The following is a 27,268-nucleotide window of genomic DNA, read 5'->3' as shown; positions in this document are numbered from 1 at the left end:
TCTGGCATGGGAGTTAGCATCCTCATGTCAGGCTTCATTATTCTTATGCTACTTTCTCCCCACTTTCCTAGGAAATGACTGGTCAGTCTCTTCTCCCATGTTATGAATGACAGGACAAGAGGAAATGGTCTTAAGTTGTGCCAGGGGAAATTTAGGTTAGATATCAGGAAAAGTTTCTTTATAGAGGGGGTTATTAAGCATTGGAACATGTTTCCCAAGGCGGTGGTGGAGTTCCCGTCATTGGAAGTGTTTAAAAGACGTGTAGATGTGGTGCTGAGGGACATGGCTTAGGGACCTTGGCAGTGCAGGGTGAATGTGAATGGTTGGACTTGATCTTAAAGGTCTCTTTCAACCAGATGATTCTATGATTCTGTAATTTTATTCTAAAAGCAAGAGAGAGGCCTTTTTATTCAACAGACTGTGGGAAGTTGGAAAGCCCTGGCTGATGTCCATAGGACATAATAGAGCTTACTATCTTGCATAAGGGCAGTGGGATTTACTTGCATTATCAGCAGCAAATACGTTTTATCCAAGAAAAGTAATAGCTGGGACAAAGAGATGTATATATATTATCTCATACTTTATTAGTGTAACTGGACATAGCACTTTTCACCTGGGGATTTCAAAGCTCTTTACAGAGGTGAAGTAAAAGTATGTTTGAAACCTAAGATATTGGGAGAAATAATATAAGAACACTTCATTCTTATATAAAGATTACTTCTGTAATGCTGCCAAGGTCAGCAAACCTTTGGATTATTCATTTCACAATTGCTGGTTGTACTAGTTCGATCAACCTGTGCAGCTTTGTCTTGCACACTTGACTACTCAGAAACATTTTGTAAAGGACATTGCCAAGGATTTGTTCATAACTTTAAAATATTTTTCCTCCCATAACATTTGTGACAGTCCCTTGCAAACCTTGCTCTGAACTCTGTTTCCTTGCTGGTGGTTTTTCTCCACTGCATCCATAAGCAAGAGCATCCACTTCCTGGCTTTTATTTTAACTTGATGGTACCAATCTCCATATTTTGTACCCTACATAATTCTCGGCAGGAGTCAAGAGTCAAACAAAGTTCAATTCAAACCACATTGCAGTGATCAAAAATTTTCCCTGGCTGCTGATTAATCATTGTCTTCAGTGAAATAAATTGGTATTATCAGCAGAATTCCTGGTAGACAGGTCACAAGAGGAAGACTCAATACCGAATGAACTTAGAGCTTACATTCCTTCCGCTACTGGAATGGTCTATTCAAGATAGGCTTAGTCAACTCGATCTCTGAAAGATCCAGGAGACTTGTACATTTATTGATGCTCTTTGATTAGATAAAAGGAAGAAATTCGTTTTCTCCAGCTGTTAATTTAGCACCTAAAGACTACAGAAAGTACTGCAAAAATACTAGTGTTTTGGGGGGGAGAAAATAGATAGATACAAAAATCCAAATAGAAGAATATTGATCACATGTTGGGGTAACTGACTATTAATTTAAAAAAAAAAATCAAATTTTAAAATAATTTTATAGAAAAGCAACATTATGCATGGTGACATATAGTTTGTCCCAGAGGAATAAGTTTTGATTTGAGAAACAAAAAGAAAGAATTATTCATATGGTTTCACTGCATTTTTAAATTTTTTACAATCATCTGATCAGAGATTGATCATTCATGCATGTGCTTTGCAAGAGATTATAACCAAGTTACCTATCATAGTGGGTGTTTCAATAATTCTGGGTTTTATATATGTGATAGTGAAGTAAACTGTAGAGCTTAAGCCACTAAATGCTGGTTGACCAATATTCTACAAATAGGCTATTTCTGAGTTCTGGTACTGTATTAAGCATTTCATAGAGTACATAAAAATACACCATCATGCAGTTCACAATCAACATTAGGCATAATTTGACAAGTGAGAATGACAAAATCTAGCAAGTTAGAAGCACGGAAAGATAAGCGTTAAGTGATGTAACTCAATTACTTAGATCAGGGAATTTTAGGTAGTGGCTGTCAGTCAAGATGATTAATGTAAAATATAAGGAAGGAAGAAAGAATGTGGCTCTATTGTCATTATGGGGTGTTATGGTAGGAGTTTGTTAGATAACTCTATGATGAAACATATTCTATAAACATGATTTGGCATAATCACTGAAATAACAGCCATGAATTGGCAGGCCCTAGTATAGAACGGGTATTAGCACCATATGGTTCAATGCGCAGAGCCCACACTCAAGGAGGTGATAGTGCTCAGCAGAGCCCTCCCATTCACCTTGCAGCCACATGCATCCTCCAGTAAAGCAGGGAGCCGGCAGACCTGGGCACAGCATAGGGTATATTTCATAAAGTATAAAGGAATTTATCCACAGTAGTGAGAAAACTGGAAAACGGTCACTTAGAGCCTCCTACCACCTTCTCTGTGCACTTAAAAGCATAATTATAATTCGTCTGATGCTTCGTATTCAGAAGGTGCTTGATGCACCATACAAGTACAAACCAATTTGTGGATTCAGCCCTAACATTTCCAAAAGCATCTAATGCTTTAAAAAGTCTGATTTAACTGTGTGTGGTCCTGAAGGAGGCAGGTCTTATGCCATATTCTGCTCATGCAGATGCTTCTCTGTATGCTGCTTGGGGCATACAGTGCACTGGTTGCTATGAGACCCGTCCCGTCTGCCTGCATACCTTTCTTAATGGTACAGGAAACCTGAGGGCCTGAGGGTTGAAAGTTTGAGAGGGCAGCAGAGCAGTAAAGCTTTCCATCTGTAGCACCAAATTCCTCTGGAAATTTAAGCCCTAAAAAAAATCCAAGGGCCTGTGCGTAAAACAAGAAGTTCCTAAACAGTGGTGGTGAATGTATGTTAGATTCGTGCAAGTAGTTCCCCTCTGCAGGTTTCCCCTGGAAACCTGAACTGTTCTGAAAATGGAACTGATGCCTTAGAAATGTGTATGTGTCATTGAGCAGCCTTCACCTAATCCATCACTGAACTGAAATGAAGCTCTGTGATGTGAGTACACACATGACAGTTGAATGAGGAAGGTGAAAAAAATACTCATTAATGGGAGATTATAGGCAAACCTCTTTATACATGGGGAAAATATAATTTAAATGCTTATAACTAGACAGAATGCTGGTACTAACACCTTGCACTTCTTAGAGTTTCTCTACTTTTTGTCTTCAAATGAAAGATTGCAGCAAATATAGTGGCCGTTGTCACCCTGGGAGTTGAGAGCTACATTCTAACTCAGGGTGCGAAGGATGGTCACTGCCATCATAAACAGTGCTACTGCAGGATGGAGTGTTTCTTGGCAGTACTCCTAGCTGCTGCTAACCTCACATGGTTCGTAAAGTCTTGTAGTGAATTCCTCCACTATAAGCGTGTCAGAATTGCTAAATAAGTCACACCTGCACAGTGCAATATATTGCTATCTCTAACAGCTAAGCAGTAATATTAATATGGAATATTGAATATGAACAGCAATATAAATCTAACCTTCAGGTATCAGCTTCTACAAAAAGAAGGCATTTCCTGTACACACAAGCAAAGAGTTAGGTTGCAGCCTTGGCCTTCCACCTACCATATGTCATTAATCTTCTGCATGAGGATTGCTGTTGTAAAGGTTATTGCTGCACTACTGCATCCCCTCCGTAAACATGTATGCTGACCGAGCCTTTCAGTGTACCTTGCTTTAAAGCAGAAGGGTTGCAGATTCTCTAAAAAATGCTGTGACTTAGGAATCATCCTTGTGGGTTAACCCCAGTAGACAGCTAAGCACCGTGCAACCACTCCCTCACTACTCCCCAACTCCCAATGGGCCAGAGGAAGAGAAAAGGAAGAGTAAAAGCAAGAAAACTTTTAGTTTGAGATAAAAATTGTTTAATAAGTGAAGAAATGGAAGAAGAGCAAAAGAAAACAAAACAAAAAGAGATGCAGAGGCACTCGCCACCCTCCACGGGTATCCCAGCCAATTCCTGAGCAAAAGATGGCTAACATCCTTAAACCCCCTCCTCTCCCTTTCTGCTGCTGAGCATGACGTTATATGGCATGGAATATCACTTGGTTAGCTCAGGTCATCTGCCTGGTTGTGCCTCCTCCCAGCCTCTTGCATAGCCCCCAGTCTATTCGCTGTGGGGATAGAGTGAGAAACAGCAAAGGCCTTGACAGTGTGCAGCAAGAGTTAAAACATCACTCTTCTTCCAAAACTGTTTTGGTCACAAATCTGAACCACACCACCATATGAGCTGTTGTGAAGACAATTAACTTCATCCCGGCCAGACCAAATACAATCCTATATTAAGATAATATCTTCCACAAGATACCTACAAGTATAAAGATCCTGATACTCTTTTGGGGCTGGTTTAAATCTTAGCAGTCTCCCTGAAAGAAACTTGTACTTAAAGTTTGCAGTAACATATCTTATTAGATCTGACTGGGAAAAGATACACAGTGGATCTTGCCTCTTCTACAGATTCAGAAGACACCATCATTGTTTTCGTATCCCGAAAGTAGGAAATTAAAAGACCTAATTTTCATTTATACTTGCTTCTATATCACTCTAGCTATAAAGGGACCTGAAAGTAGGCATATTTTCTTGTGTCAGAGAAATATAAAGCGATTTTATGCAAATCATATTCCCCATCTAGTATTATTTGATTTCTTGCTTTAAGAGGCTCTAGGCTGACTTCCCTGAGAACACTACAAGTCTTCAAAATACAAAATGGGGGAATGGGGGTGGAGTTGTTAAAAAATTACGCATTTTCCGTTACAGCTTCCAAAGAATGTGTGAGGGGTACCTCCTAAAGGGATAATCTTTTTTGAAAAGTGAATGAAGCAGTTGGATTATAACTTGCTTTCTACAAAGGGTGAGCAACCTTGCCGTAAAAAGACATTTTGCTGGCTCATAGGCTCCAATTCACTAAATTTATTACCTTTCAACATTTAGTAGAAGAACCTGGAGATCAAATTTGTCTTAAAATAAATCAGTGTAGTGAATTGAAGAAGTGGAGAAATTTAAGTTTGCCTGAATTGGCAAGTTAATTGTATCGTTTTCATTGGTGCTTAGGATGATATTAATTGCTGACATCAATAACGGTACAAAGGCAGCTCTCTATCTTTTCCTCTGATCTGAAGGGTAAGACCGTAAACCGTCCATTTTACACAGTCTTTTACAAACTGCCTTGCCCAGCAGGGCATGAAAAATGGTTTGCGTGAATTCTGAAATACATTCACAAGATGATAAATTCAGAACCATGTCAGAAAAAGAAGTGTAGAAGGACTAGTCAGTGCAAGTGAGTTTCTTTGTGTCCTAATAAGTTTCAGTCTTTCAAAATGCTGTGTCATTACCAAGTATATAGCACTCCCGTGCCTAAAATGACAAAATGACAGCAGCATTTCACAATGCAGATAATTTAATGCACATTTAGGTTTGCATTTGCAGTAGCGTTGTTGGTTTATGCAAAACTGAACAGGTGAATGGAATTCCAGCAGAATGCACATTCTCACAGCAGACAAAGAAAAACCTGAATACACAGAAGGTTATTCAGACATACAGCACAGGGTAAAATTGTGTCTCTTTCCAGAGTATGGAAGGAAGGTCAGGGGCCCATTAACATTATGAAAATAGTGCCTAAATGCACTGTAAGTGTTAGAAAGCCCTGGTGCTGGCCTTTTCCACAATAGTGAGTTTTACCCACCAGTGATAGCGTCCTGTCAGGAGAAACCTATGATGTTGTTACCTGTACTGTGGTATGTATATGGGTTCATGACTGAACTGATACTTCAGCACAGTTTGTAATGATTCTATGCATAGTCTTAATCAAATAAACAGCTTCGCTGGTAGTGGTGTGTACAACTTTGATTTAAGAAGGAGGTAGTAGGTACAGTCCTGAGATGTATAGGTTGCACACTTGCCGTAGCACAAGAGCCAGCTGGGATTTTCAGTGCTGTCATTGTCTTGCAGGAAGAGTATAAGCAGAGGAGACACAAATGAATCCTATACAGGTTTTTTTGTGCTAACGTGTAACTTTTACTCTTGACAAGTAAATGTAAAATTAGTTGCTCTGTACTCAATGTGTTGGCTCCCTCTGTATGTTCAGAGTCATATATAAGTAATTCAGTAAAAAATAGTACACTTCTACTAATTAATAATTCATACGCCTCGTACCTCTTTTAGCTACCTATTAGGACATGGATTCTGGTTTTTCTTGTGTTTGCTAAGCAACAGTCATTTGCACAATCCTCAATTATGAGGATCTTGCTAAAGACCATAAAAATTTGAGGACGCAGATGTCACTGAGCCAGTTTGGTCCACACAGTTTGCATACAGGTGGTGATGTGAGGCACGAGATGGGGAGAACTCAGCTTGGCACTCAGTGCATTCGGAGGTGTGAGGAGGAGTAAATGTTTTTGCAAGAGATGTGAGCAGTTAGAAATCGCTTCAGGATAATAAATCTGGAACCCATGCTGTTTCACTGTGATTATGTTTTGGAGAGCTACTGTAGGCCAGAGCAAGAGGAGAGAGCACTTTTCAACCAGCTGTTGTAAGGCAGTGCAGACCTGTGTGCAGCTGCTGTGACCTGGTATTGGAAAGGCTGGTTTGCGAGAGCGCGCTAGGCGTTTGCAGAGAGCCACCTTCTCTGTAGCAGCATGTTTTCTGTATGCAGTGCTCCCACTAGCCTGGATTGACTTTGAAGGGTGGAGATAAGTCTCTATACTAGTCTTAGACAAGGTGGGGAAAGCACTGGATCCTGAACTGCTAGGAAGAAGCAAGCACGCTATTCCAGAATCTGGATTAGATTTTGTGAAGGAACAACCACAAAAATCAACAATTGCTATGTTTCTCAAGCAGTAAAAAGTGCTCTCAGTTTTTGTTGGCGAGGGCCTATTTGACTTCCTCCTAGAAGGTGTCGTTTTGCCTAGTAAGCACATAATCTGTAGATGGTACAGGGATATTCTTCTAAAAATAACTTATTTTACTGAAAATATTAATGCTTCCCTAGTAAAAAGACCATTAAATAAATTTTAAACCACTCCCTAAAATGCCTTTCTTCATTCCTTTATTCTAATTAGTCACTTTTTCACATGAGAGGTTTTGATAAAGTATTATGGATACAAGTGGAAATAAAACCTGTAATTCTTCTGTAGCTGAAGTCCTCAGCCCAGGCATAATTCAAAGCAACATATATAGTTGTTGTGATGTGTTAGCGTTACTAATTTCCCAGAAATTATTTTTTTTAAAAAATTGTGTGATATGTGATTCAGTGTTACCTTTTCAAATAATGTTGTGATGCAGAGAAAATTTTTATTGGATTAATTTTGAAGTCAAGTTTAAAATAATAATATGATCCTTTTTTTCTTTGACAGAGTATCAAGAAGAAAAACACAAGTAAACAAGAGATGAGCACATACCTGCGATTCATAGTCTCTCGTATGAAGGAGCGGGTGAGTCTGAAACAAACAGGGGAGTTTCTCAAAGTGTTGTATTGCACTGTAGAGGATGCGTTACAGTTGGCCATGTGTGACTGTGCAGGGGAGGGCTGCAAGAGGGTGTACTTTTATTTCTGCTGTCATAAGCAGTGTGTGTATTTCCCACATACACTTACCAAGTCTCATTGCTTGGATTAGTATCATTTTGGCAGGAGTAGTTTATACTATGGATGTGTGCCTCCTCTGAAATGGACATTTTTGAGGTTTTCACATATAATATGTTAGATTACCGATCCACAGTTTGGCCACCTGAAATATTCCAAACTATTACTTTTTTTTTAATCTTTTGTTTTGAGTTTAAGCAGATTCTAAATGCAATAACTTACACTGTCTCATGGTCCTTTCAGGCTATAGATCTAAACAAGAAAGGGAAGGACAACAAACACCCAATGTATAGAAGGCTGGTGCACTCAGCTGTTGATGTTCCTACTATACAGGAGGTAGAGTGACTTGCTTTCTAACTTCCACACTGTTTGTGGTGTCTTTTAGCAGTGAAGATAGACCTTAAGGACTAAAGCACTAATCCTGTTTAATTCTACTTGTGATGAGTATTTTGGTATTATATCCAGCATTGGATATGGGAGCTTAACATTTCAAATTTTTCCTCATGAATAGGTAACTGAGTAAAACCATTTAGAGTGGTGCCTGGTTTTCAGTCATAGAGTATCCTCAATTCCTTTGTACCAAGGTTTTACCAGGAGCTGTAGGTAGCTGAAATCTTTAGAGAAAGTACCCTCTAAGTCACTGAATATAGACTTGAGTGCCCATGTTTGCATATCTGGCCCAATGTTTTTGACCATATTCCAGTATTAGTCATTATGCCCTTGTGTAGGTGTCAGCTTTATAAACATCAAAATGATTCATAAGGAACCATTTTGTTCACGAAAAAACAAGACTCACTTAAAACATCTGTTTTGCATTAATTGTTCCAAAAATAAAGTAGTAGTAAATGCATTGTCCTTTTTTTCTGAACCAAAGGTCTGTCTATGAGTCATGTAAATCAACTGCACATGACCAAAATGAACAGCACATTCATCTTTATTCATTGCTGCAACTGGATTACCGCGCAGTGCTGTAGTGTATCTTGCCCTTTACAACCATAGATGTGAAAAGCCTTTGTTTTATTATTGTTATTGAAACACATGGATAAATGATAGCTTCACTAACAGTTTTGGAGACCAGCAGTACTGGTTGGCTTGAGCCTGAAAATAGGTCAGGCTTTCCTTTCACCGTGTCACCTTCACCTGCTTCCACAGATGGTCTTTTGGCCTTGATAACATCCTAGAAACTGATGCATGGCTCCATGTAGGCATTTGTTACAAGTTTGGAAGATGAAAACAATCAGCCTTCATCAGAAACTACTGACTGTCAGGTGAAGATCATGGAATTATAAAGGAAGTCAACATTGATTTGAAACTATCTGGTACTTTAAGGTACAAAATCTTCACCTCAGGAAATATAGTTTAATGTGAACAAATATTCTGGGCCACACCTTATGATGAAGTTACTCCAGATTTACCTAGTTATAAACAAGATATTAAAAAAAAAATAGTCAAGTATTAAAGCACCTATTTTACTTCTGGACGTTGCATAAAGGGACCAATGCAGCCAATGCTCAGGTACTAAGAAACCATGTCAAAGAGTTGTAAGTCTTCCTTCCGTATGCGGGAAAGGCAGCATCTGATCTGTGTTGGATAATGCAGATTTCTGTGAAAGCTTCTCTGCGTAAAACAAGTACAAGATTTTTAACAGGTTTTTTTTCACAGTCCTATGTTTTCTTTTGTGTAGAAAGTAAATGAAGGAAAGTACAGAAGTTATGAGGAGTTCAAAGCAGATGCTCAGCTGCTTCTACACAACACAGTGATTTTCTATGGAGGTAAAGTACTACATTTGCTGCTTGCTCTATTTAATGTATATGTAGCAAAATCACAAGTACAGGATTGAATTTGGTATTAGATGATCTTAAGTGTGGATGAGGTCATTTGAGAGCCTTTAAAAATCACAGTAAGCTGTAAGAGGATTTTACGGGGTCTTTTCTGGCCCACCTAATACACAACTGTTTTCATCCTCCATGTCATAAGGTTTCTGTTAGTTGGATTTTGCACCTTTGCCGTCCTGTTTCTTGTCCAGCCTAAGTCCTAAATCAGTCTATACTGCAGATTTCTGCTGTTATACATATGTTGTTCTAGAGTGGAAAGAGGTCTGATCCCTAATGTGCTGTGTTGGCAGAAACGTGCAACAGACACAGGTTTTTCACTCATGGGCACTATCTGGCATACACAGTAGGAGTGTCCTGCTGGTGCAGTGTGGGGAGGTGGGGAGATACAGCCATCAGAGAAGTTGCCAACCACTGTGGGGGAGTGATAAGTGACTGATATGATGGGACAGTCTGATTGGAAGTGGACAAACACCACCACTGTATCCAGAAGTTATAGCCAGGTCTTATAACAAGGTTCTACATCATTTCAGAAAGGATGTGGTTCTTCCCTGCAGACACTGCCCACATCAGGGAAACTGGGAGGAGGGTGAGACCAGCCTATTTACAGTATCAGCAAGATCCGCACTGTCATTGGTAGGGACAGATGTGAATGTGCTAATAGGCAAATACATAGGTGTAAAGAGGAACACGTAGTGATAAATAGTGTCTGAGCATTTCACTGAGCAGAAATACGTGATTATACCTGTGTTCCTGTCAAGTGGTGATAGCAGAGAACCATGTTTTAGGACAACTGCAGTGTGTCATTAAGGCACTAGCAGAGAGAGAAACCGGATCCATATTAAAAGCAACCCTGTCTTCCAGCTGCTGCTCCTCATTGTTCAGTTTAAAAGCTCCCAACAATATTTTTGCCTACAAATATGAAAGAGAAAACAAATATATAACTGATTGTTAGAAAATTTTAAATGGAAGGGTTATCCAAGTGACTAAATTATGTATGTTTTGTATTCTCAAGCAAGACAATTATAGCATGGAAGTCATAGCAATGACAGCTGCAAATCTTTGTGAGCACTTTGATCATACTGTGACTGTTCATACCATTTATTTTGCTCTATAGCGGACAGTGAACAAGCTGATATAGCGAGGATGCTTTACAAAGACACATGCCATGAAGTAAGTAGTACCAAGTAACCAGATGTAGATAAGATACTTGATTTCATTTCAGAATCTTGGAAAATTATGCTTCATATTACAAAAATTACAAGAATGTGAAGTTTGTAATAAATTTTATCCTAACTTTCTAATTCCTGATTCAGAATTCCTTTTTCTGGTTTTTGGGTGGTTTTTGCAACTAGATTATTATTCAGAAAATCCCAATGCTCAAATTTGAATTTTGAAAATAAACTAGTAATTCATACTTGGACTAGAAATAATGGAACTCGCTAACGTAAGTTGAACCTGAGGTGAGATTCCTACCGAATTCTGTAATTGGCATTGAAACATTTCTCAACATTCAGAGGAGATGTTAAAAAAATAAAGCTAGGTGAGCTGTCACACTTTCTCCATGTGTACAGTTGAATTATATCTTTCAGAACATACTTTGAATATTTAGTGAATTTAAAGAACTACTCCTTGCATTTTTGCTATAATAAACCATGAAGAATTGAATTCATCTCCTCTCTGTGTCTTGTTTTATAAATCCACAAATTTTATGTAAACACAAGTAAAAATTCTGCGGCTTCTCTTACGTATACTCACCTCAGTTTCACACCTCTAGTTTGCACAGACAGTAACTCCACCAAATTAGCAAGCAGGGCTAAAAGATTTTACTACTTAAGAGAGAGGGATACTAGTGAAGTTAGTAAATAGGATGTTTTGGGGCTTATTTGGCTTTTTTTGTTGTTGTTTTTCAGCTGGATGAACTGCAGCTTTGCAAGAACTGTTTCTATTTGTCTAACGCGCGACCTGACAATTGGTTCTGCTATCCGTGTGTACGTTGCTGACACAGATTTGTATTTGTTTGCTTTTTAGTATAAAAGCCTGCAGTTTCGGTGTCTTTACCACATTGAATATTCCATTTTGGCAGGCTTGTTTCAGAACTATGGTTAAGACTCTGTAAACCTAGATATATTACTCAAGTGAATGTTGATTGTAGTTCAAACCTGTAACAATATAGGTTGTAAAACTTGGTTATCAGCCATTTACAACAGTCTCACAATAAAATAAGGAGCTTACAGAAATAAAGCTTTGCTCCTGGATGAGGCTATAAAGACAAGTTTAAATTTGGGGCTGCTTAAGATCTCTGTTTTCAATAGACAGTTGCACCCTTTTCAGACTGTATTTTTTTTTTTGCTTTGAACCAAGCAATACATCTTACAGGAAATGTGTATTGTAAGAAGATAAAAATGAAAATAGCACTAGACATAAACAGCAAACATATGCTTAAGATACTAGCATAGTATTGTTTGTGGAAGTTTTCAATATAATACTTCATATCCAGTAATAAATACAACATTTTTTTCAGATACCTAATCATGAGTTGGTTTGGGCCAAAATGAAAGGCTTTGGGTTTTGGCCAGCCAAAGTCATGCAGAAAGAGGACAATCAAGTTGATGTTCGCTTTTTTGGCCATCACCACCAAAGGTAATTTATTAATTCCATATGCTGCTTTTTATAAACAATACTTAAAAGAATTTATCTCATCTATCATGTTGTAAATCCTGGCTCAGCTAGTTGCCAACATTAGAAAGACTGAGTACTTGCCATAATTGCTTCAGAAAATTTAAAGCTCAGTCTAACACATCCACAGCTGCCAAATGGCTCAGAGATTCCCTTTCCACTGTTGCCATAGGGATGTTACTTAATGACACTTTAATTAAAGAAAGCAAGCGAACTTCAAGTGTTTCTTCAAATCAGTAGCAGCCTGCTAATCCAGGCCAAGGTGAAAATTGGACAGAAACGTACCCTTACTACCAGCAGTATTAACTTTGTGCGGTTTTCTCTTCTGAGCAAGCACATTGCAATTTTGTGTTTTAGTGACATAATACACATCATAAAGTTTCTGTCTCACTGCTAGAACATTGACAGAGCTCCTGCTGTGAGCCACTTTGCAATTTCAGACAATAACTCTTTACATTGGAAACTTCGCTTTGAGATCAGCTTTTACTTTCATCTCCGGTTGTTTGTTCTGCATTTCAGGGGGGTTATAGCAGTGTTACTACAGTGGGTATACTGCATTTCGTGGTTGTTGAGAAGGTGGTATATTTTGGTGCATCCCAAAAGGGCCTAGACAATTCACTAACAGTGTTTTATGAGGTTGTTTATTTAAATTGGTTTTAGTGAAACTTGCACAGTATATAAAATGTTTTCTTTTGTTACACGAACTACAAAGATTTTCTAATAGGCATAAAGTGGGTAAAGGATCTTGATCTGTGTCTCAATCACAGAATGATTTACCTTGAATCTGTTTGCAAATACAGCTTATCTCATTAGTACTTTTGGCATTAAGTTCACACAGCTTCAAACTATTCAATAAAGTAACGTGACGCTTGTGAGATGAGGTGCTTGCAGCTTCTTAAACATGTGCTGATAGAAAATAAATTTTGCTAGAGTACCATTGCTTGGTTACTTTGGACGAAAGGCCAAATTCCTGGTTGGGGTAAATTAGCATTGTTTCTTTGACTTCACTGAAATGAAATTTATATTGCAAGAATAGACAATCTGTCCACAGACATTTGATTTGTTACAGTATTTAGTCTGTTATGTAGATGTGTATGGCAGTGACTCTTTTATGTCCAATGTTGTTTGGTATAACCTTTCAAAATGTCAAGAGCTGACCATCTAACTCTGTGAGGACCCTCTGAAAGTATTTAAGAGGGCAAAGTGCCTTTAGAACCAAGTCACTGGCATGAATTCAGTCCAAAAGAACATGGCAGTTCCCATATGAGTTCAGTCCTGATAGACAGGGGCCCAGCTTACAAAATGTTTCTATTCGAGCTGATAATTTGGTACACTTCTTGACAGTTCCAGCAAAGAGGTCAAGGGCTAAATTGGACTAGCATACAGACCTTCAGTAAAGACGTTTCTCTGTCTAACTCTGGGCTTTTAGCAAGAGAGCAGGTAGGAGATGTGACTGCTCTTGGTGCTGGTAGAGGTTTGTGGCTCACCAGAAATAAAAAGACTTTCAGTCATAGCACCCACAGCTAAAAATGCTTGTAACAACACAAGTGTCTAATCTATTGAAAAAAAGAAACCTGAGTAAAAAAAAAATTGTCAGTGATCAGCCACTATGAAAAACTGCTTTTGAAGACAGTTTCTCAGGACAAGATCCTTAATCTGTATTTAATGTTTCTGCACCTCTCTGTATTGTGTATTCATAAGGGCCTGGATCCCCTCTGAAAACATTCAGGATATCACAGTTAACATCCATCGACTGCATGTGAAACGCAGTATGGGGTGGAAGAAGGCCTGTGATGAGCTGGAACTGCACCAGCGTTTTCTTCGTGAGGGGAGATTCTGGAAATCAAAGAATGAGGATAAAGGGGAAGAGGAGGCAGAGTCGAGTATCTCTTCCACCAGCAATGAGCAGGTGAGTGCTGCCACAATGTTAGCAAACAGAGCAATTTATTAAAGGGTATGAAAATTACATATATTTGATTAATCTGCTATTAAATTAGCCTTGTGCTCTATCTGCCGTTTTGTGGTGACAAGAAGAGGGTGCAAAGGCTTGTTTTCCCTATGTTTTGTAGTTCACTAATAGGAAGAATAGAGAGTTCTCCTCTTTCCTGAGTTACTTGGATGACCTCTGGGAAGTTTCAGAATGTTTGTCACCTACAGCACCTCAATGACACAGACCAAGATTTCTAAAGTTAAATAGGAATGTTCAAGTTAAATGTCATGGATATCAGATATCCTGCCTTCGTGGACTCCCTTCAGGGGACAGCCCTGTAGCTGTTCAGCCTTTTCACAGCTGGAGTATGTTCTCTTTGGACTGTATTCTGCATTACAGTAACAGCAACCATGACATTTTAAGCATTTAAGAAAAGTTAGATGTAAACATTGCACTTGGGGATCATGTGACCAGCAAGTGATTAAAGTCATTAAAAATAGTTCTCCAAAACAAGAAGTATATTGCTTTAACAAAGGTAAAAAGCACCAAGGGCCAAGATACAAAACTTTGCTTTGCCATGTGGAAATTCCCTTACCACTCGGAACCTTGCTAGTCATTCATTGTCCAAGAGGGTGTTATATATTTGCTATTACTGACTTGGCAGTGAGAGTTTCATAGCTTGCAGGATGCTCTTCTGTATTTTTGGCAGCCTTTTCCCTGGCAACATCATTTTTCCTCATTTAAAACCACTATCCTTTCTCTTAAGTCTGTATTTTTTAAAAATTAGCATGTTTTGACCCTCTTCCTTTGCCCTTTTGTCGAACTGGTCTATATCCAATTCGTAGCTAAAAACTTAAAGCTTATAAAACCGAATGTTGCTTCAAGAAGGTGTTCCATATCAAAGTAGTTTTGGGTTTTTTAGCTTGGTTTGCTTAGCTAACCCTTTGAACACCCTTTATGTAGTCTCATGTATGCAGTCATGCAAGAGTATCTGATGAAACGGGAAAACTGTCACAAATAGTGTTTATGAAAGATAACGGTGGTGTTTTCTCAGTTTTTCAGAAGTGTCAGTTATAAGGTTTGAAGTGTCCATTTGTATATTTTCTCTTCCTCCCCAGCTGTTTATCTGTCCCTTGGTTAATGCCTGTTATGAGTTTCACTGGTTTCCCAGATCCAGGAATATAAGAGTAGCCATCAAACTCGGTGCTCTGCAGTAATCTGCAGTATCCCATCGCTGTCACTAGCTAGTGCTGGATGCTTCCAAGACAGGAATAAGAACTTTTCTGTAAGCCGTTGTAAGTGGAGCGAGTGGATCATACTGATCACACAATGGGATCTGCAATGGAGGATACGTTACCACAGAGGTGCCACCACCTTCATTGATGAGCTCAGCCTTGGCCAGCAATGGGTCCATCTTGGAGCCACCTGGCATCGGGTCTGTTGAACATCTGGGAAGCTTCTGGCTGCTTCTCACAGAAGGCGCCCCTGTAGCCCCACTGCTACCAAAGTTTTGCCATGCAAAACCAGTGCAACCATCCACTCAGATTTCACCCTTGTTTCTGTTGCTGGAGATTGGCTTTAATTCTAAAGCATGAAGTCTCATATTCCTCCAAGCATACACTTATAATCAATTATAGCAAGCCTGGATAATTTTACCATCTTTACATATATACATTCTCTTTATAATTACTGCTCCTTTCTGGCTTCCAACAAGATCTGCTGCCTAATTATGGGTCACTAATACCAGAACATTCCAGAAAATAAGCATTTGAACTTGTGTGTGAAATTAAGAATGGTTAAGGGTATTTTAGCAAATATATATGGAATGTTAGAGCTTGTTCATTAACTTCTTTCCTTCATGCAATCATAGTCATCAATGATAATGTGAAAAGTTTATTGTGTGCATTTCTCATTTAAGAGCAGTATTCAACTTCCCATTTGCTAAAATAAATAATTTCAAATATTCACAAATAAAAGGTACATCAGTCATGTTATAATGAATGCTACATATAGTAACTGGGTTTTGGAATGATTCAATATACTTTTCTTAATGTTCACAGCTGAAGGTTACTCAGGAACCAAGAGCAAAGAAAGGACGACGTAACCAGAGTATGGAACTCAAGAAGGAAGTAAGTAACCTTAATTACTGCATTTGTAGAGATAGCAAAGTACATATAATAGTTTAATAGACGCTCTTTCAATTTCTGTTACCTTTTACTCATTTTACAGTATTAATCTTGGAAGTTTCATCCTCATAGCTTGGTCTTCCTTGCTAACAAACATAATTGTACCTCCCACATGCAAACCGCTGGTGTCATTATGGTAATATTCTGTAGTGTGAATAAATCAACAGTCAGCTTACATCAATTTTTTTTTAATGACAAATTCAGGGTGGTTAGTAAGTCTACAAACAGCAGAAATTAGAAAGTGTTTTGTATGATCAAGAGCATTACATTTATAAAATGTCATATCCACCTTTGTCTGTGGAACTTCCGTCCTTGTTTATCCAACTTGCACACTGAATGGTCCTGTAACCAAGGGGGACTGTATTATTATGCTTGTACACAAGGGGGCAGTTACGGAGATAGATAGCCATAAATCTCGTATTTCCTAACTTCTGAGTGCTTTTTCCTGGCCTTGTTTCAGCTGCATGTGAACACTAAGAAAAAGTTGCACATATGCACAGTCCTTGGGAGAGGACTCGGGACTCCATTACAGAGCAGAATTCAGGTGTATTTTAGCACTGGTGTTACGAGGGATGACCTGGGGCCTGAAGTACAGACATTGCCACTCCTGATACCTGGGCATCTGCCTCCCCATTGTATCTGATACTGCAGAAGGCACCTTCATCGGTGGAGGCAGTGACACTGTTTGTGCTCCCTGGGGGACAAACTATATTTGAGTGCGAGAGAGGGAGACTACAATTTAGGGTGTCTCATCATTTTTATTGCGTTTTCTGTTGAGCAAATGCTGTCATTTGTTTCATATATTTATGTCTTAACATTTGCCTTCTTAGCTCTGTTCATATTTGATCAGTGATCCAGAAGTCAATCACAGTGACCTATTAGAGTAATTGGTTGCAAAAGGGAATATGCTGACAGCCTTTTGATTGGTGTGAGCAGTGCCCCATCACACAGACAGATGCGAAGACAGACACAGTCCTGAGCAAGTCTGGTGTTAGGAGGACCGTGTGCTTTGTCTGTACACAGTTAAATGAGCTTAAAAAAAAATCTGAGGTAAAAAAGAACCAAATAATATTCATTTGTGTCTTCAGACACTTCAAGTATCAATAAGAGTTTGCAGGGATATTACTTCTATCTGTTCTAAAGAGCAGGAGCAGTTGGTGTTATAGTGTAATAGCACAGGGAGCTAAATTCAGTACAGTACACTACCGTAACTATAATTTCTTTCTTGATAATTGTGTAATTACTTATGTGGTCATCCAAGTCTAGTTCTGTATTACTGGAAGCAAGACTTAGACGCTTATTAGCCTTTCATCTTCAAAGCACCTTTGAAATACTAATCAATCTTTGCAGCAGTTCTATGAAATCAGTGGAATATTACAGACTCTAGTGGAGCCTGTTGGGCCAGAGTAAGCCCGGAGTTTGCCAAAAGAATTCAGGCACCTCAGCTACGCAGCTAGAGTCTCTTCAGGATCTGCAGTGATTCAGCACTTTTTGGGAAGTGAGGCTGGTGAGAGTGGCATACTGATGCCATACGTGTGTTTCCTTCTGGAGGGCTCATAGCCGAAGTCAGAAAAGCCTGACCAAAGACCCTACCCACTGTCATACTGGTTTTCCTCAGGAATCCCACATCCCACTAGCACTGAAGGTCTTTGGCAGACACCTTTCACATTAATTGCGCTGACATTAGTCACGTACCATTTTTTCTCGAGGGGCCACTGAAAGTTAACTTCTTTTGTTTTGATATCTGGATATGCAAGTTTGTTCTTTCTCTGTAGGAGCCAGAACCTGAAACTGAAGCAGTAAGTTCAAGTCAGGAAATTCCCACAATGCCTCAACCCATTGAAAAAGTTTCAGTCTCAACTCAGACCAAGAAGTTAAGTGCCTCTTCTCCAAAAATGCTGCATCGGAGCACCCAGACCAGTAATGATGGAGTGTGTCAGAACATGTGCCATGACAAATACACCAAAATCTTTAATGATTTCAAGGACAGGATGAAAGCTGATCACAAAAGAGAAACTGAGAGAGTTGTGCGAGAGGCAGTGGAAAAGGTAACACTTGTCGAACACCACCTACGCTCTGGTTTGAGGAGAGGAGGAGTGTGGGGTTTTTTTTCACATTCTTTTCTATTTTTGTAACATTCACCCTTAAGAAAAAGAACTAAAAGCCTTTTCCAAAGAGACCACTTAAAAATAGTCTTCATGATTGTTTTTAGACCATTTCTATATCAACAGACCTCAGTTTAAACAGAAAACTCCCGCTGGTTTTGATTCTTGTCCAGTGAAATCAGTTTTTCATCCAGAAGTGAAACTAATTGTTCATTCATGAATATCCATTTCCAAAGCCTTTGTCTCCATTGTTAAATGTGTGGTAAACAATGGCATTGTTTCAATGCTATTCATAAATCTTCTGACCTAAACATTAAATAGATTCCCTGAAATTTGTATGAATTTTCTTATCAAATGATAACCTGTTTAAAACTCAGTATCTAGGTCTGAGCTGGTCACCTTTGGCTGAAGATAGCAGGACGGTTTAGAGGATGATTTGTCTGACCTTTTTTAGGTACCTGTCTTAAGACAAGGTTAATTTCCTTCTGCATGAAGGACTGTGGAATGAACCTAGGGAGTTTAAGTGTTAATACTGTAGGATTAAGACACCAAACTGTTGCAAGCGAGCAGTGGCAAAGGAATCCCACTGACCGTGAATACTAAAAGATGCCTCATACTGAACTCAGGGATGTTCTGTTTTGTATTTTTCCATTGTGCTCTTGCTGTAGATTTATATGCAGTTGTAGATTTGGAAAAGACAAAATTTTTGTCTCAGAAAAATTCATTAATTTGTAAACTGATAATTGACAAAATATACGTGGAAGCTATTTAGCTGGTTTTGTAGATACCTAGCAGAATAGAGACATTTCTTATGGAAGTTTGGTTACTCTAAAGGACAGAACTTTCCATTTTCTAAATAGGAGAAATCTCTAATTACATGACCTTCACCCACATCAGTAACAAAGGCTTAAAGAGTAGAGGTTTAAAGAAGATACTTTCATTCCAGCAGCTGTCCATTGACTTGTTTTTCTTACTGCTGTTTTTTCTTACGGCAGCTGCGTACAGAGATGGAAGAAGAGAAAAGGCAGGCTGTAAATAAAGCTGTGGCCAACGCACAAGGGGAGATGGACAGAAAGTGTAAGCAGGTAAAGGAGAAGTGCAAAGAAGAGTTTTTAGAAGAAATTAAGAAGCTAGCAGGCCAGCACAAGCAACTGATTTCCCAGACCAAGAAGAAGCAGTGGGTAAGTGTAAAAAATTTATTACAGAGGAACAAGTGGAAATGTGTAATGCATACTGCAGGCCATTAAAGGTGATTTCTTCCTTACTTTTAACTGCACAGATCTTTCATGGGCCTTTCAGCTTTAAGGTTTTCTCCTTCATATTACTGCTTTCAAATCTTCTGAACCTCCAAACTTCAGCTCGAAGTTTTACTTACTTTCCATCCTAATCATGTAGTGTTAACAGCATCATCTTCTTGAGTCCGATCTGATGTTAGTATCAAAATATTTTTTTTAATGCAGTTTTACTCCATTTAAGACATGTTCTGTATTACGTTCACAATCCTTTGATTTCAAGGCCCCAGAAGGTACAATATCTGTCTGCATCAGTTTGTATTCCCTTGCTAATAATACTGCTAGTGATATCCTTTTGGCTTTTTCCTTTCCTAGCTTTTTCTGCAGCTCTTTTATGTTCTTTTGTATTTAAGACATGACTTTCTGAAATGCATTTCCCTCCCTTCTTCAATCCTTAAGCCCAAGGCCGCAGCACTGCTTCAAAAAAACATGTTCGTATGCCCTTTAGAAATGTGAAATCAGACATCTAACTTACCATTCCATTACATGCTCCAAACTTTTCCTTATTGTTGTTTGGTTTGTGTCTCATGTTTCCTTTCAAGCCACAGGTGTGTTGTCCCACATGTCTGTACAGCATCTGCTCAAACATCCTGAGTGCTGTAGCCCTGTGCTGCTAGCCTGTGGGGGGACACAGTTATGCTGAGGAGCAGTGACCCTGGCACACATACATACTTTGCTATTTCTTTGCTAATTTTCAAACAACAAGGAAATGGAAGCCACCGTTCAGGAAATCAGGCTGCTCTCTGATAGCTAGCTGTAACATACAACAAGGTTGGTACAAGATTTTCAGCTGGCCTCCTTTGGAGCTTTGATTCTCCCAGACACGTCTGGGAAGCGTGCGGGTGCATTGCCACAAGATGGCACGCTGGGCTGAGCGGTGGTGGCCAGCTGCGGTCCCACAGCCACTGCTGCTCCGGATAAACAACCCCAGCTTGTCTTCCCCTGTTTTTTTTTGCTGGGCGGTGGTGGCCAGCTGCGGCCCCCCAGCCACTGCTGCTCCGGATAGCCAGCTCCAGCTTGTCTTCCGCTGGGAAGGGCTGTTTGTTTATGTTTAGCCTCATTAGTCCTTGCTCTTATGGATGAAACGATGGTTCCTGCAGAGAAAGTGCTGCTCTGTAGAAGAGTGAGATAAATACTAAAGGCAAGACAGCCAGTTGCTGACTAGCACAGTTACGAGTTTTTGATATTTTGTAAAGAGAAGAATTACTTCAAATGCCAGAGCTCCTGTAGAGCCTTCACGTCTGCTCCTAGGAGATACTTTCCTGTGGGTGTTACGATACCGCAGGGCTTGGAAAATGTCTACCCATCTCTGCCGACCAGAGAAGTTGTTTAGGTCACTGACTTGACCAAATTTCTGTGTTTAATGAGCCACCAGCTACTGGTGTCTGCATGCCATGCTTTTGCCTGTGGCACTTGAGAGGGAAATTGATTTGCCTTTGCCTGCTAGAGAGTTATGTCAAATTAGCTCTCTTGTGCCAGACATTACCTGTTGCCACCATTCAGCTGATACACAGTAACTTGACTGTGAGTCTGGACTCGGCTATAGCTGCTCTTCCTTGTTTTTGAAGGCATAATTTAGGAAAAAGACTCCCAAGGCTTACTTTCATCTGCTCCAGTGTGCCTTTACCATATCTTGTGGCCTAATCAGAGTGTCATGGTACCACATCACTGCATCTTATGATTGTGTATAAAGCCTCTTTCCAAGGAAGATAATTAAAGATATAAAGAGTGTTTGACGGTCTTGCCTGTATCTGTGGTCCCTGAACTTTCCATCAATCACCACCTTGAATGAAGGCATCGTACAGGCGGCTGGTCGCCTGTGGTGGGAGAGAGAGGGTAAGGATAAACACTTTTGCATTCAAGCTGATGGATCTGCCTGCCAACACACAGCCTCAGGCGGCTGGACCTGGTCCAATTACGCAACTCCCCAGTGATTTTTCCTTGGTGGTACTAATGACAGTCCCTGGCGTGTAGTACCGCTCTTGTATGCTGCTATTATAATGATACCTCCTTACCGAAATCTCTTGTAATTAACTCACATACTAAATGAGTTTTGGTGGCTTTGCTTTTTAATTAGAAGCAGAGACCTCTGGTTTTGTGTAATGCAGTTGTCTAGGCTTGGGAATACAGCAGCTATTTTTCATACTGTATTTGTCTTTTTCTCATACGTAAAAAAACCCCAGTCAGGATGAAGTGATCATTTTGCTGGTGGTGTACAGGCACATGAGAAGATGCCCTCAGGAGCTTAACACATAGTCAAAGAACAACGTTTTCTCTTGCTTTAACTGGTCACAGTTGGCTTTAATTTTTATACATTCAGAAAATTTGGATTTAGCACAGATACCTCAAGTAAATAGGAAATGAAAGGAAGAAACACAAAGGCAGGAAAATGCTCATGAGCTCATGTAGTTTGCTGGGCTCCAGAGTACAGGCTGAAGTGCCAGTTGTAACAATGTTTCTTTTAAAATTTCTCCCAGTTCTTTTATTTGTATATAAGCCTCGTGAACTGGTGCTACGTTCGTTTTTATAGATAATTTTAAACTTCTGTGTCTTTCAATTATGTCTACATTTGTATTTATTCTAACTTGCATGTTTGTTTTTAAGTGAATGAGCATTGTCTGGGATGTGTAGTCTCTGAAACACCCAAGTGATTGACAATGTTCAGAAGAGGAAAAAGAGGAGGCCTGGGGCCAGCTGGCATTTTGCCCTCTCTGCCACAAGTGCTGGTACCAGCTTAGATGACACTATTTTCCTTTTGTTAGTGGAGATTTACTTTCCATGCTTATGGCCAGCATATGTAAAGGGAAGTGGAAGACTCATGGATCAGTTGTCCTGTCTTCTCCTGTCTTCGCTCTTTTTGATCTCTCCAAGCAAGCAGATGTGAAGCCGGTCTCTGGGCTGAGGCCCGTGCTGTACGAAACGGAGAGACACAGCTGCTGCCGGCACCTTTCCAGCTGATGATCCTAATGGTTCTCACAGGCTCGTGGGCAGCCAGCAACAGGGAAAACCAGGAAAACAAGTATCAAGAGGACACTTGTTTGCAGACACTTGTTTATTTCTACAGATAAACTTCCCTGGAGCTAAGTTACAAAAAGAAAATGGAGAGATTCCCTTCTCATGCAGCTAGGACAGTCCCTTTATTTCTGATGTAAATAAGTAGTTATTAGTTTAGCCAACGTAAATGTCAACTTTCTTGGATCTGTCTTTTAGTTACACATAGGGTTGTTGTGTTTTTGTTTTGTTTTAAGGCAGTTTGGTTTTTTTTCTTTACATTCTCTCTTTTATTATCAATGTTGTAGCTAGACAGGACCTAAAAAGTAAATTGTGTTTAATTCTGTGGCTTGATACAGCCCGAGCAGACTGTGTGATACCCCTCCCTCTGTTGCCCCTCTGTAAGCATTTCAGACTGGATTTGTAAAGATACTTTGATTCTGAGCAGATCAAATTCAGGAAGACAAATCGGAGATCCATAGAACCTGGCTTACAAGGGTGCTGAGTGCAAGTGGTTCTTTTAGCAGCAATGCTACCCCGCTTTACAGGATTTGGTCAGAATGCTAGTTAAAGCTTCTGCAGCCCTCCCTTCAGGGGTATAAAACCACCTGAAGACAGGCCACGTTGTCCCTCTCGGTGCTGTATCTCCTTGCTGACTGCCCATAGTGTTGACCAGCATGTTCATTGCATTCTTTTTAGTTCCCCAAAGGCCATGGGGTTATTTTCCAAGTAGCTCTTCCAGCTACCATGAACCAGAGAATGATCCGTGTGTTCCAGGGGTAGAAACCTCTTTGCTGCAGCACTCCCCAAAACCGAGTATTTCTGCAGAAATTATGGGCCGTGCAGCTTCTCTTTCTTTCAGGAGTTTTGTGCCATCCTGACAGGTATGACCAGGGGCAAGAGCCCATGTTCTCATCCTGTGTAGGACCGGACTTCTCTGGTTTCTGGAAGACTTGAAGGAGAAGGCACTTTCTTGCTCTTCTCGGGAGCACTGACGTAGCATGGGGTTTTCTTTTCACGAGACTGCAGCACTGTCTGGCCTTCAGCAAACCCCGATGACAGTAGACTCCTTGCAGACCTACCCTAAATGGGCTATAACAAACCGCTTGGTAACAAATTATTCTTTTCTCCAATGATCTTATTGTTGTGACTTTTGGTATTTTCTGAGCCCAAAAAGATCATCCCCAGCAACCTCTGGACAGGTCAGAATTGTAAAGAAACCTCAGAAACGCTGATTTTCAACCTTGTACAGAAGCTGTTCACACCAGTAGTGCCTGTTGATCTATCGTAGCTTTTAGGACATAGATCAGGGCGCTATTATACAAACGCAGGGTAAAAGATGGTTCCTGCACTGTGCAGCTGAAAAATATCAGGCCACTGCCCTGAGAGATGAGTTTTCTTAAATGAGAGATGATTTTTCAAAAGCAATAATCCAGACTCCAGAAAATATGAAAGCATTGTGCAGATTTGCTAAAGATTGCCGCTTTACTCAGCACGTGTGAAAAATGTCCTCCTGCTTCTGGATGCCCCAAGCGTGAATCAAAGAGAAGCACTGCTCTGCACGCGCTGCTGCATCCACGAGCAGGTGAGACCGGCGTGTGCGCGGTGAGGAGGCACCCCGCGAGGGTGGTAATCTCGTCTCGTTTGTTCTCTGCAGTGCTACAACTGTGAAGAGGAGGCCATGTACCACTGCTGCTGGAACACTTCCTACTGCTCCATCAAGTGTCAGCAGGAGCACTGGCATGCCGAACACAAACGCACCTGCCGCAGAAAAAGATGAAAGAGCTGTTCCTCCCGTAGAAAACCACCACGATGATTGCTATTCTCAGACACAGCGGTTTTTGTTTCCAAGAAGCCAAAATTGTTTAGGATTTGCTTCCCATTTTGCACCAGCCTTTAAACACTTTTCATAAAAGAAATTTTGCACAGTAATTTCCACCTTCTGTTTAATGCTCCTCTAAAATTTTGTTGGCAAAATGAATTTAACATCTGGGGGAGCAGATTACTTTAAATAATTTTAAACTAGAGGATTTGTTGCATTTTCAGCAAATTTTAAAACATTTTTAGGTTTTACAGAGATTTTAATCTTTAAAAACAGCTGATCTAAAAATAAAAAAACCGTGCAAGTTTAACAAAAGGAACATCTGAAAACTAGATCTGAATGTAAGAAGTACAGAACTGTTTCAGAAAAACGAAGCATACTACCTTGATGTAACATTTATTTCTTAACCTTGTTGAGCTGGTTTTGTTCAGCTTAATTTTACTGTTTAAAGGCATTATCTATTGGTTATACCAGTGGGTACATGATTGAATTTAGGGAACAGGGTTGACACAGCAGGTGCTAGTCCTGCGTATTTTTTCTTAAATATTTCCCAACTGTGTTTTATTTTCATTATTTCTTTTCAATATATAACTTTTATAACAAAATATTAGCTTTGATCTTGTAGTTTAAAATCACAGGGAACTGGGGTAATCTTTTACTGAGCTGGATCTTAGAGAAAAATGAATATTTAAATTTTGAAGTTTGCACATTTCATCTTTGTCCTAACATGAGTGCTTGTAACAAGAATAGGAAAAGCCAAAAAACAAAAAAGAAGACAACTACCTTTATTCATACACGGAATTATGAGGCATACAAATTTCTTTACTGCGCCCCTCTTCAGCCTCCCCAATCCAACGTCATTTGACCGCCTATGATCTGGTGTCACCCGGTCCATTGTAACTTGATAGTAAAAAGAGAAAAAGCACTTAAGTTTCACAGAAGCCGTTATGTTTGTAGTAATGGGTCATTGCCTAATAACGAGCTCCATCACTGTACTCAGAATGAAGAATAATGCATGTTAATTTTCTTGTATTAAAGATGCCGTGATTTGTAAAAAGTCTGTATTTTGCGGAATGTCTGGATTAAGAAGCATTACCAATAGGAATGGATCGATAGTTGAAAAATGATTTTCTTTTTGTTTGTTTTATATATAGATATATGAATTGCATCCATGTTCAGAGACAATTTTTTAAATAGATGTAAAGCTTACTTAAATAGCTTTTCTTTTAAAGTGTCTCCGCGTTTTCGTTTCTTTCAAAGATCGGTCTTAGACTGACTCATATGCCCATTAATCATCCAGCTATTTTTTGAGAAGTTAGAGGAATAATTTGTAAATATTTATTTAGATCTTTGATATTTATTGAAAGCAATTACATGATGGAACGATGGAAGCTGAAGAATCAGGAGGAAAGCCTTTAAAAAAGTTTTCTCTAGGATTTGTCAGGGTCATTGTAAAGACAAAAATATAACTAAGACTTCTGTGAACTACCACTGAAATCCTGATCTTTTTTACTTACAGTGGTGATAGAAATTAATTGACTAGATACTGCCAAATAATGCCCAATATGTTGCAGAAATTAAGTGTTAAGTTGATTGGAAAAAATAGTAAGTAGATGGTAACTCGTGTTACCACAGCTGCATTATTGCCTGATAAATGTGTAATTAACTTTTGTCGCCTCTGTGTTGTGACTGTTAAACACTTCACAACTAAAAATCAATCTTGTTCGATTACTTTACAAGTTCCAAAACTTCGATCCACCCCTATGAAAGCAAGTTATTGTGGAAATACTTTTGGTGTAAAATCATTCCAGAATATGTAATATTTAACTGATAGCTGCATGAAAGTAAGATTCGTGTTACTTTGGCTTTTTTGTCTCTGTTGACACGGTTGCACATTTCCAAGTTACTACAGCGTGAAAACTGTGTGTTTTAAAGAAAAAAAAAAAACAAAATGAAAAAAAAAGATTGTGGCCTGGTTTTGTATAAGTTTTAGGTAAAATTACAATTGATTGTTTTAGGAATCATGATTTAAAAATAATTTTTCTGCAAATCATAAAGCTATATTAAAGTGTTGAGCTTAGCCACTATGCACATTGTAATTATTCATTGTGGCTGTCCAGTTTATGATGCATTCTGGCATTTTGTAAGCTGCTCTGACTAGCAATATATAGTCATTTAATGTGTTAACATTGGTTAATAAATGTATTTAAAAAAACCCCACTAGGAGTGTCTGTGCTGATTTTGGCCAGTGGTCCTCAGGTCCGTGGGTGGGTGTGCATGAGGCTATTTTTACTTGTCCTCACCTAGAGGGAGCGGTGCTGTGGGTGGGGGAGCTGTGCCTGAACTCGCAGGGACCTTGCTCCTGACTCGAGGTGGGCTCCAGAGAGTGCTTGGGCATTTTACACGGCTCTCGGCCCCGAAAGTGAATCTTTTCAGCCTCTTCAGGGCCAGCTGCCTCCGAGGGTTGTGTCTGTCACGTTCTGGATTTAGTGCCAGGTCCTGTGCTGCTGGCAGCCAGGGTGGGGCTCGCAGACCCCCTTTTCCTCATGTTTCCTCTCACCAGTGGCCCCGCTCTGCTCCTCCCCTAACCTGCTCACCACCCCTGAGCCTGTGCCTGTTACATATTTTATTAATAAAGTGATTACAGCAGGAGAGGCTGAGAGGACTCTCTGAATCCAGCTGCAGGCTGAGTGGTGGCAGCATTTCTCTTACAAACACAGCCCTGAGAAAGCTGCCTCTCTCTCTCTTATTATTGCTGCCAGTGAGGACCGTGAGGGAGCTGAGGGACCATGCTGGTACTCCTGTCCACAGGGCATGTCCACAGCCACCCCAAAGAAAAGGGGCCATTCGA

The 27,268-nt window shown here is 39.7% G+C and overlaps 1 protein-coding gene across 3 annotated transcripts in view; it reads left to right on the top strand.

Moving 5' to 3' along the window:
• Window positions 1-24,446, top strand: part of ZMYND11 (zinc finger, MYND-type containing 11) — a 60,888-nt gene extending 36,442 nt beyond the window's left edge. For 2 of the 3 annotated variants that reach the window (XM_010142770.1, XM_010142769.1), the window contains 11 exons: window positions 7,354-7,431; window positions 7,824-7,916; window positions 9,265-9,352; window positions 10,530-10,585; window positions 11,326-11,403; window positions 11,937-12,055; window positions 13,793-14,000; window positions 16,082-16,150; window positions 17,983-18,255; window positions 19,308-19,493; window positions 24,253-24,446. In XM_010142770.1, coding sequence (XP_010141072.1) covers window positions 7,354-7,431; window positions 7,824-7,916; window positions 9,265-9,352; window positions 10,530-10,585; window positions 11,326-11,403; window positions 11,937-12,055; window positions 13,793-14,000; window positions 16,082-16,150; window positions 17,983-18,255; window positions 19,308-19,493; window positions 24,253-24,375 — 1,371 coding nt within the window. In that variant the 3' untranslated portion in view covers window positions 24,376-24,446. The remainder of the gene's footprint in view (window positions 1-7,353; window positions 7,432-7,823; window positions 7,917-9,264; window positions 9,353-10,529; window positions 10,586-11,325; window positions 11,404-11,936; window positions 12,056-13,792; window positions 14,001-16,081; window positions 16,151-17,982; window positions 18,256-19,307; window positions 19,494-24,252) is intronic. The other variant, XM_010142771.1, reaches the window with a different exon arrangement.
• Window positions 24,447-27,268: the final 2,822 nt, after the last annotated feature.

Source organism: Buceros rhinoceros, unplaced genomic scaffold, assembly GCF_000710305.1.
Source record: "Buceros rhinoceros silvestris isolate BGI_N320 unplaced genomic scaffold, ASM71030v1 scaffold6709, whole genome shotgun sequence".
Classification (NCBI taxonomy): domain Eukaryota; kingdom Metazoa; phylum Chordata; class Aves; order Bucerotiformes; family Bucerotidae; genus Buceros; species Buceros rhinoceros.
The sequence above is the reverse complement of the archived record's forward strand: the minus strand, read 5'-3'. Positions and strand labels throughout refer to the sequence as shown.